The sequence below is a fragment of the Schistocerca cancellata genome, chromosome 1 (assembly GCF_023864275.1).
Source record: "Schistocerca cancellata isolate TAMUIC-IGC-003103 chromosome 1, iqSchCanc2.1, whole genome shotgun sequence".
Lineage (NCBI taxonomy): Eukaryota > Metazoa > Arthropoda > Insecta > Orthoptera > Acrididae > Schistocerca > Schistocerca cancellata.
This window is the reverse complement of record NC_064626.1, coordinates 1,134,158,749-1,134,170,305: the sequence shown is the minus strand read 5'-3', so window position 1 is coordinate 1,134,170,305 and position 11,557 is coordinate 1,134,158,749. Positions and strand designations below refer to the sequence as shown.

The 11,557-nt window shown below is 41.2% G+C and overlaps 1 protein-coding gene across 1 annotated transcript in view; it reads left to right on the top strand.

The window, feature by feature from the left end:
• Positions 1-2,021: 2,021 nt before the first annotated feature.
• LOC126133769 (putative inorganic phosphate cotransporter) overlaps positions 2,022-11,557 on the top strand; it is a 171,680-nt gene continuing 162,144 nt past the window's right edge. The window contains exon 1 of the mRNA XM_049915190.1: positions 2,022-2,214. Within this exon, the coding sequence (XP_049771147.1) occupies positions 2,022-2,214 (193 nt within the window). The remainder of the gene's footprint in view (positions 2,215-11,557) is intronic.

Sequence of the window (11,557 nt, the reverse complement as noted above, 5' to 3'; positions counted from 1 at the left end):
AGACCGAAAACTAGGGCTACCAACGAAATGCAGTCCAATTTTATGTTCCTTTTAAAATTTAATCCAACATCCTCCCTTCACTCCAGTCCTCCCTCTACTGCCTGTTGACGAATCGCGCGGTGTTTGTGGGGAACGATAGATTTACTATGGTAGGGGTTGGTGAGGTGAGGGGCGAGGGGAAGGCAGCGTCAGCTGCTTCCTACAGTGCTGACATCATTACCCGTGACTATTTGTGCAGTTAAACGTCGCGTCTGCGGGTAGCCTACCGTTGGCAGCGCTTTCAGACAAATGAATATTAAAGATACAAACGAAGAGGCTGGCTGTGTGAGCACACACAGCCAACATGAAAATAAAAGGTTTGTCAATAACACTGAAAGAGAGATTTTACCTGAAAACGTACCAATGCCTACAGGTGACAGTTTACATTTTGAATCTGGGGGGTTATTATTCTCAACAAAAATAAAATCTACAGGAAACCTGAATAATTACTTAACGTAGGTATATAGACTTTGTGGCAGTGGCAAACATACTCATTCTATTTTGTACACAATAAAACACGAGCATATTCGAATATATACCTTTTCTAACAACAGTCCCCTTCAGTAGGTATATAAAATCACCGGCGTATTCGTATGCAACATTGTGTCAAAATTTCAGAAGATTCAGTGAAGAACTTATGGAGATGTACGATTTTGTGCAGACGAACATTTACGTATATACAAATAACAATGTAAATATGTGTGTGTTCAAAATCTTAAATTGCCGATTTGTTTGTAATTTTCACAACGCTGCGTTCGAGTACGAGCATGATTTAAAGTACCTATTTTAATATATATAAAAATAAGTATGTAATATATAAAGGGGAAACATTATTACCAAATATCCCGAAAAGTTCTTGACCGGTTTATTTTAAATTTTTACACGATACTCTAATGAACAACCAGACAGACATAGGCTACATATATGCTATGACATAATTTCAGAGCCTTTACAGGTCTAATATAGATACTATTTTATGTATATAGACTGAAGCGGAACGGGAAAATTTGTAATAAGGCTGGGAATCGAACCGGAGTCTCCAACTTCCTATGCAGGTACATTAGCCACTAATCCACCTTGGTAAAGCGATACAGACACCTTCATGGATTACCCTGGCATGTCTCCCTCCTCGATCCCAATTCTCACTGCCATCCCAGTCTATTTTAAATTCTCCCTTACACACGAACAGATTTGCTGCGGTTCTTCATGTTCTGTAATAACACCTCAGCATAGAACGTAAAAGAGGAATACAGCCTGAATCCCAGGTGGGATACTTATACAGATGAAATGGCACAGTTTCAGAGACTTCACTGGTCTCATAAATATGTGATTTTGTGTGTATGGACTGCTGCGGCGAGTGAAAATTTTCGTCAGGGCCGGGAATTTAACCTGGGTATCCTGTTTACAGCGCAGGTGCGTTAGCCACTAAGCCACCTTCGCACAGCGGTTCACAGAAGTGCCCTGGCGCGCTTCTCACCTAGATTCTAATTCGCACTCGCCGCCTCGGCAAATCTGTTCGTGTTTGAAGGGGGAATTTTAGGCAGACTGGGCCGGCAGTGACAGGTGGGATCGAAGAGGTAGGCTTGCCAGAGTAGTTTATATCGTCGTGTGAAGTGCTGCGCCAGGGTGGTTTAGGCCGGGGCCACACGAGCGGAATAGCTGCGGAACGTCAGACGCGCGGTAAATGACCGCACCGCTATGGCGCATGGGGTAGATGCAGCAGTCCACACGGGGCGGAACGTCTGCGGCTGCGGAATTTTGCCGCTTGCCAGCCGCATCGCCCATAGCGAGGCGGAAAACCCGCTGCGGCACACGCAGCGCTATGGGTCATGAGAATCAATTGGGCATTTCACACGGGCGGTGCGACAGGTGTGCGGAGAAGGGCCAGCTGACAGCAGTCAGTGCTGGGAGTGGAGTAGAGTGGCCATTTGCAGCAGGCAGTTGCGTGCTCCGTTCCGTGTGGCTACAAAGTGACTTCCACGATGTGCCCACTAGACATTGAGAAAATAGATATGGAGATTCTGATAATGGAAGTGGAAAAAAGGCCTTGTATTTGGGATGTAAGGACCGAGGAATACAAGGACAGAAATAAGAAGGTTGCAGCATGGCATGAAATCTGCTGTGCATTATTCGATGATTTCGCAGATCATTCAAGCACAGAGAAAAAATCCGTTGGTAAGTTTTTCGTCCACTATTAGAATAATAGAATTGGTTAAAAGATCACTCTGAATTGCAACATAGTTAGCGAATTCGTTAAGTATTTTTGTTTAGAGATTGCTGAACAATGATAAGTGTTGAGAAAGTCCTGCATTTCTATTATTGATGACATGTTACACATTGATCATGTACAACAATGCACAAATATAACAATAGAAAAGAACAGCATATTTGGACAATAATATGTAAGAATTGGCAATAACGGTATCGATTCTTTTGCATTGCATGAATTAAGCCACATGATCGCCTTGGGCAATTACAATGTTGGATAGCGTGATAAATCACTAAAAATAGAACACTAAACAAACCAGGTTCAGTAAGCACTGCTCTCAAACGAGTTTCTGGATAGTAAATGAAAGAGTCAACAATAGCTAATTAGTTAGTTTCATTAAGTCTCAGGTGAATTTACAGGTGTAATTACCGATAATAACAAGCTAGAACAATAAAATTAATAAAACTGTAAATATTAAGGAAAATGCATAAAAAAGTTCATTTTCTGCTCTATGTAACACCTCAGATTTTGCTGTCCTGCCAAGGCCCTTTACCAACCTCACTTACAAAATAATTTGCCATAACATCTCTGTTTCTTATTGCTGACACACTTCTTCTTCTTTCATCCAAGTTTGTTCCAGTCTCAAATCCATTCACAATAAATGTGTCTTCAATTTGGTGCCCATCTCTCTCGCGCACATAATTATACAGAACACAACATGCTTTTGTTATGTCAACAGCCAAATCCAATTTCACATTCATGGCTCGCTGGAACACGCGCCATTTGTTCGACAATATGCCAAAGGAACATTCAACGTACCTACGAGCCCGTGACAAACGGTAGTTGAAAATTCTCTTCTCGCGCGTCAACATTTTACCACTATACGGTCGTAGTACGTGTTCTGAGAGTCCAAATGCTTCGTCACCAACAAACACATACGGTGTAACTATCCCAGTGGCATTTGGTAAGCCAGAGGGCTCTGGTATACACAATGTATTTCGGTTCAGACGTTTCCACATGGTTGATTTTTTTAAAAGTTGTGCGGTCTGAATCTTTTCCAAACGAGCCAATGTCAAGAAAAACTAATCTATAATCTGAGTCTGCCACTGCTAAAAGAAGAATGGAAAAGAAGTCCTTACAATTATAAAACAGTGAACCGCTCGTCTTTGGTTTGACCAATCGAATGTGTTTACCATCGATTGCCCCTATGCAATTTGGGAAATTTGCACCGATTTGGAATCCATTGGCAATATTCTTCCACTCCTCCTCTGTCGGCTGAGGCAGACACTTATCACGCAGGCAGCCCCAAATCGCACAGCACACTTTCCTCACTATGTCACTGGCTGTTGACTTGCCTATTCTGTATGTATAGTGCAGATCAACTAAGTGACAACCAGTAGCCAAATAGCTAAAGCCAAAGATATAAATGTATAAAAATTACGTTCAATATTTAGTCATTATTTGATGATGTTAAAGATTTTAAAGTTACGTTAAATTTCCGTTTCTTTTTTCTTCTTTGTAGGCCAGAAGGCACAACAAAAGTGGCGTAACATTAGGGACTATTATCGGAAATATGTAAGGAAAGTGAACAAATCTGGCTCAGAAGCAGTAAGAATATTAAAATACGTGTACGCTGACCAGCTGGGATTCTAGGCACCTGTTTTAGAAACAAGAGATTCAGTTTCAAGTCTACAGGAAGACGAAATTCAGCCTTTGGAACATCCTTTGGAATTTTCCCTGGCAGAAGACGACACCGGCAATCCAGTAACATCAGTTGACGCCTCAACACCTGAGCAGATTTCAGTAGGCTCATCAGTTCCACAAAAGAAAACGAAAGTGAGAAGCGTGAAAACAGATCTTGAAGCTAAATTATCCAAATTTCTGGATAGTTCTCCAATTCGTTCTCCGTCCGCTGAGGACGAAGACAAATCTTTTTTGATTCCTTGTTGCCCACGCTGCGTAAGTTTGATTTAGATCAAAAACTAGAATTCCGTATGGAAGTTTTACGCCTACTTCAGAGCATCCGAAACGCAAAATCGCAACCATTTCATGGCTGCTATGCAGCGTGTCAGCAACCTATGCAACATGCACCAACGCATGCAGTAAGCCCAGGACATTTCCAAACATTACATACACAAGGAAATATGTACAACTAGCGTGCAGCTCCTCAATTAGTGCAGATGCAGTCTCAACAGTATCGAGCTGAAAGAATTCTGACGTCTAGAGAACAACCGCCTTCTATTTCACCAGAGTTTATATTGATTCTGACTTTTGAGTAGAGGGTTTTCGCAGAAAAATGAATTAAAAGGACTTACTTTCCCTTTTTGCATGTCCATTCTGTTAATTTCATTTACTGTTAATTGATGTTTCTTATCCTCAAAAGACAGATTTACATGTAACATTTCATTCAATATCAATAAAGAAAAGAGAATTAAACTTGTTCGTTTATTGACCTAATCATTATCTTTTTTTTTTAATTGAAATGAAAGAGTTGTTAAAACTAGTGATAGACATTACTGGGTTTCTTTAATTTTAGCTGAGATAATTTTTGGCTGAGACAGGATACTTACACATTAGAATTCACTTACCTTAAAGTTATAGCCAGCATTTCCATTGAAGGTATAGCGAGTCTCATGTTCGTGTCTTGCTTCTGTAAAGCGTTTCTAAGCGTGTGATGTAATTCATCGAATCTTGAGAAAGAAATTCGGAAATAGTTGAAAAATTTCGTTTCATCCTCTCGTAGCTCGTTAAATATAACGTAAAACGCTCCTTGCAACAACCGACTACTAACTACTGGATGCACCCAGTACTTTCGGTGTATTTTTCTCTTTTTCAGTATTTTTAACCCTACGTATGCCACTACTGCACAGTGTCGAGCATCCATCGCGACTACCAGCTTAAAAAAAAAGGAGAGAACAATTCAGTCTATTTGATTGGCCTCCTCGCGGCTACGAAGCGAACTATCTTCATTCTAAGAACATTTCGCGCTGTACTAGAATGAAAAGTGTATTTTTTTTCTCGTCTCTATTGTCATTTAATCGCAAGGTAAACAGTTACCAGGTCGACTTTACTTACTTTCTTGAAAATTGTGTTGATAATAGTTATTTAATGTTTCGTGAATGAAACAGTGTAGACAAGAAAAAAATGACACATACAGCAAATAGCTAACTCTGCACCTGAATCTGCAAATGTCTTTTTCTACTTTTAAAATGATGAACCTCTTAAAGATGCAACGTTAACATAAAGTGTGACTGTAAATGCCTTCATGGACGACATGCGTAAAATAAACACGACACAACTCTGCATTGTGAGCGAGAATAGCCTCGAGCGTGGCGCGCCGTAGGTAGCTGCGGCCAAGCGCTAATATATGTCACTCGATTACTCGAGACTGGAAAGAGTGTTAAAAACAATTTCGACATCTTAACTACAATTCGTATGCAGCATTATACGACCTCAAATGCACCAAACGCAAAGTAGCCAGCGACGACATTTTTTACTGCAAACTTTTCAAAATACGCGCTAAATTTTACTTAATTATGAAGTATCACGATAACCAGGGGCAGCAGCGAAAAGAAAACCAGTTCATTATCAAGCTGTGATATCAGGCTATAACATGCGTAAAAATAATTTTTTTTCGTCGAATAGTTTCCTCACAATCGAATGAGGGAAATTGCGTAGCGCAGAACACAAACGAATTCCAAAACAGTGGTTTTTAATTTTTTACACGAAAAGTATAAGTTGTAATGAGAAACTAACTTCATGGACGGATGTAGCTTTCCTTCGCTTACATGAAACAATTTTTTTCGAGACAAAATAGATGACTAGATATTTGGCTCTCCGCACGAACATTCCGCAGCTAGCCGCATGGCTGCAGGACTCTGCGTCTAGCCGCAGGCCGTCGACCGTTGCGGAAACAATCCGCTCGTGTGGCCCCGGCCTTAGTGGCTGACGCACCTGCCCAGTAAGCAGAAGACCCGGGTTCGATACGAATTTCCACTCGCCGGTTCAGTCTATATGTACATAATGGGCTATACATGTTTAACAGTGAAACGCCGTAAGCAAACAGAATGGTTGTATTTACGGCTTATCAGCTTATGATTAGAATACTACTACAGAATGTGAATATGCAATAACTATAAATAAAGCTCAAGGTCAGAGAGATGGGGAAGGAGATGATGGACAGAAGAGGGAGAGGGGTGGACAGTGAGAGGGGAAGGAGGAGGACAGAGAAATGGGAGAAAAGGAGATTAGAACGTATATCCAATTCCCGCACACATTAGAAACGTATGCTTCCTGTTTGCTTCCTTTTCCATTTAACCAGACGGAGCCACAGCAATGTGTGGTTGGGAAAAACTAGTCAGTAATAAAGTGTATTTCAAACGGTCCATTGTGTTTCTCAAGACTGTGAATGGAGATAGAAACAGTGGTTTAATTTTAACTTACGGTTATGACTGCCAAGTTATTTCGAAAAGAACCATCCCATTTGACAAGTGTCTATCTTGTACACGTATGCACATACAATCTTCGGCTATTCTTTATATTTACGTGTAGGCTTAAGTTTTTCATTTACTTTTCGCACATGTTCAATGTCCTCTCCGTTGGACTTAAGACAAATTCGTCCCATGCATTATCAAAGCATGTCTGCAGTTACTTCATTCACTAATGCAGCCAAAGTTGTTTGATTGTTGGAAACATAGACGAAGTGGTCACAACCGCTGGTTTTCCTTGGCGTCTGTCTCATACCTGTTATCAACGGATCAGATGACTCTAGTGGCTTGTTTAATATATCGAAATTGCAAGCTACCCGTGAGAATTTCCTGGCAAAACTTTGTCTGTACAAGCGGAAGTGCTTATTGCGGGCCTCGTTTGCGTCTTCTGATAAAATGCCTATGGGTAAGAGGGCATGTTCAATGACAGTTGGGCCATGCACCAAAATCTTGTGAACGGTGGAAGACATAGGATACCATGGATATAAATCAACATACATTCTTGCAGTTCCAACAGTATAAGCAGAAAATGTGCCTATGTCTCTCTTATATCCACTGGAAATAGTTTCTAGAATTACCTTAAATCGATAGATGAGTTGCAGATCGACACCTGTTATTTCTACAGATGTTTCAAGGTCTGCAAAAAACCTTCTACTGGTGTTTCCATCATTGCTATTTCCATAGCCTGGCTTGGGAACATCAATATTAATCCTAATCGATTTCTAAATTTCTCTTATATGACTTTCTTCCTCTCTTGAACAATTTTCCTTTCCTCTTTTCAAAGAATTTGCCATTTCTTGACGTTTATTTTATGTGACAAATGCAACAAAAATTCCAAAAATCTAATTCGGGCATGGAGTACAGACAGACAGAAGGGGAAGAGATTCTGTGTTTACCTCTTTGATTTTTGACAAATCATTGAAGTATTTTGAGGTCGCCTTGCAAATTTAGCATCTCAGTGTCGATGCTGTGTACGTTGCTGCATTGCAGACCTTTGCATCTACCAGCAGTGTATGTTTTATGGATAAATCACCCTCCATTCTTGACATCCTTGTTGCCATTAATGTTTTAATTTGACTATTGCTATAACCTATTTCTTCATTAGTAACATCACTTGTTTGGTGAATAAATCTAACCCTTATTGGTCTGCAATGGCAAGGTGATGATGGTGTGGGATTTTTCCAAACAATGAGGTCTTTGTTCATGCGACTAATAAGTGGAAGAGGCACTAAAGATGACTCAAATACGTTCAAATCAGAATCATGGCTGTTTTAAAATTTATGTTTAGACGGAACTTGCTGTGAACCATCAAAACCACATTTATAAATAAGTTCCAACGAATTTATGTCATAATATGGAAAATTATTTAAAATCTCCTCTACATATGGTGTTAATCGCTCACTCTTGTGGTTAAGCAAGGCTTGCAGTTGAATGTCCGCGCATGCGGTAGTCACATGATAGGATTCAGTCTCAGGGTATCACTGCTTTTTAGCTTCTTGAATGACACTGTAACAGGGATAGACCTTTTTAGCAACTGTTCGTATTATTTCGTATTGTTCCCTTGTCAGCGAGGCTTCCACAAAGACAGATAAGGCTTGGATAGGTGAAGTGAAAGTCGTGTTCTTTCTTGTAAGTCTCTTCTGCGAATTCCCTCTAATGCTTGTCTGTATTTAGCCCCCTAGTGTAGGGGATGAAGTAATATCTTACACCACTTTGAAACTCTCAACATTTCCGGATTCTCGGAGCATCATTTAACTGGCATACGTTACTTCTGTGGCTTCAAAATGTTCTCTCAAGTGCTGTGTCTTACGCCTTTTGCTGCGTTCGCTTAACTCTACGAACGATTCTCTTGGTCGACCAACCCGAGTTTTGTTACAAGGAATTTCAATGGTATTTTGCAGCCAATTATGATTCTTTTTTAAGAAGTTACTTTCAACTTTATGTGAAGCAAGCCAATTTTTCTTTAATTGTGACTTTATGTATGACAGTTTATGTTTAAAATTTTTCTTTTCTTCGTCAGGGAAAGTAGGGTCTGATAATACATAATTTTCCATTAAATCCATTTTGTTTACGACATTGTTTCCAGAACATCTTATCATAATGTCACAGAGACCTTTTCTTGTCATACTTTTGTGGCTCGAAGGACCTAGGATAACCACAAATTAAAAGTAAATAAATCGTATAAAATATATCGGTGGTATTCTGCGGCTATGTTCTACAATGTCCAGTATACAAACGTTTTTTCTATTATACTGTATTCAAATTTATTCAGGGAAACGCCCTGAACTATAACAAAACCTCTACATTGTTGTACTAACAAGCACTGGTTTGCTGTATACCACATATGGATTGGAAGAATTTCTATTGTACTAACAAAACATATTTTCTTTACTTCACAGGTTAATTTTAAACGAATTATTGCTAATCAAAATAATTAATTCTATAAATGATAACAGTTATAAATAACAGTACATACCCTGATGGTTAGAATCCATATCGACTTTCACCACGTTTAAAGTAAGAACACACGTTAGAACAGCCACAAACACAGAGAATTATCAAGCCAAATGAGAAACTTCACGTGCGCTAGCGGCGAGATATAGATAAAGACTGACTCCAGCGCCTATCAATGCAAAATACACAAACACAATGCTGCGTTAACACTGCCCGATCTGTCTGACTATCACAGGACATGGCGAATTCCGGGAATTATTCGCATTTTAAATATGGACATTTGGCCAGCAGCTAGGGCGAAATACCCCTGTGTGCGACGCGGGAAAAGCGCACTCGCAAATCGCGGTCGAACCCGCTCGCAGGCGTTGTGCTGGCGCCCAGTTTGAGTGGCCGGGCTCCGATTCCCCATCTATGTTGATCCGTCTGTCTGCGGCCGACAGTGCCTTGGTTGGTTGGTTGGTTGGTTTAAAGATTAAAGGGACCAAACTGCAAAGGTCATCGGTCCCTTGCTTCATAAAAACACAGAGCACAGTGAAACCATCCACCAGTCAGGCGAAGCACTAAAATAAAAATTCCGGGGGAAGAAAAGCCCCATGGTCAATGGTAAGACAACACGGAAAACGGAGCACAGCAACAAAAACTACATAGAGAACAAAGGCAGAAGGAATTAAAACTGCACAGCAGAGGACTGTGGCTGGCTGATCACGAAAATAATAGGATGAGCCAGCTACTCTGCAACACGTTAAAACGTCCAGCCTAAAAGATTAGGGTGGAGTCGAATTACAACACAAAACAAAGTAAAAGATACAGCACAAAAGAGGGTGATGTAATAAAATTAAATGGACCTATAAAAGCCGCTTGCGCGAATAAAACTTAAAACCCGATCTGCCAGAGAGACAGTCACCTAAAAGAGATGATAAATTACCCTGGAGATTAAATGCACGCCTGAGAGCGGTTAAAAGAGGACATTCCAACAACAGATGGGCAACCGTCATGGTTGCACCACAGCGACAATGAGGGGGGTCCTCTCGACGCAGCAGATGACCATGCGTCAGATAAGAGTGACCAATGCGGAGCCTACAGAGAATAACAGAATCCCTGCGAGAGGCCCGCATGGAGGAACCCCACACGGTCGTGGTCTCCTTTACACGCCGCAGCTTGTTGGGTACAGACAGAGTGCGCCATTCGTCTGCCCACATCCCAAAGACCCGACGGCGTAACACCGATCGAAGATCAGTGGCCGGGAGGCCGATCTCCAACGGCAGTTTGCGGGTGGCTTCTTTAGCTAACTTGTCGGCGTGTTCGTTTCCCGCTATCCCAACATGTCCCGGGGTCCATATGCCTTGATACCGCCAGTGGTGGTTACCATGCCTTGATAAGTTGAAATCCCGTGTCTCTGATAATAATACGTATTTCGATAGCTTCCTTAATGATAGGGTCTCAGTACGTGGAGGCGGACGAAAGGATCTTTGTCACTCCATACTTCATGCTATGTCTCGTTTCAAGACAGTGTTGAGCAACAGCTGACCTTCCTGCCTCACCCAGTCTGGTGTGACGTCTGTGTTCAGCGCATCTATCCTTAACAGCGCGACACTTGTGGCCAACGTATGATTTCCTACACTGGCACGGGACATTATGCATCCCTGGTCTCCTCCGATTTAGGCTATCTTTAACAGAACCTAGTTGAAGCGAGTAGGCACATTTTATTTGCTGTTTCTTGAACAGCCCGCAGATCTTAAGTGACCTACACCAACATCGTGTAGAAAACCATCCTCGTGGAATTCTCCGTTCCTTCTGGCAGTTCTTGAGGTTTAGTGCTTGCCGGTTGAAACGCATTTCTAATCTGTTTATCGGAGTGCCAGTACTGTACAAATACAAAACGAAGATGGATAAACCCTGCTGATAAGCTCTCCAGAACTGAGATAACTATAGTACTGCGAACGAGAGTCCGTAATGTACCACTGCGTTGGGATGGCTGATGGCAGTTCGTATCTTGCAGGTATAGGTCAGTCTGAGTTGGTTTACAGAACACACTGTGACCCACGAAACGGTCATCTTTTCTGCGGAGTAAGACATCTAAAAACGGCAGGTCTCCATTTTTCTCCACTTCCATGTTCAAGCAAATGCTTGGATGGAGCATTTGTGAGTGCTGAGAGCTCTGCGTTTAAATCTGTGCTGTCGGGAAATTCATGTGAAGCACTTTTAAACTCGTGAACAATATTGTTAACTCTCAACTAACAAATGAAATTTCCTTTTTTTTCTTTTCCAGAAACTACAGACAAAGTTGCTGCATGAGCCAGTCTATGTGACGCCAGTAGTCACATGGAATATAGTGTGAGCTACACAACATTCGTCACTTGTGTCTGAA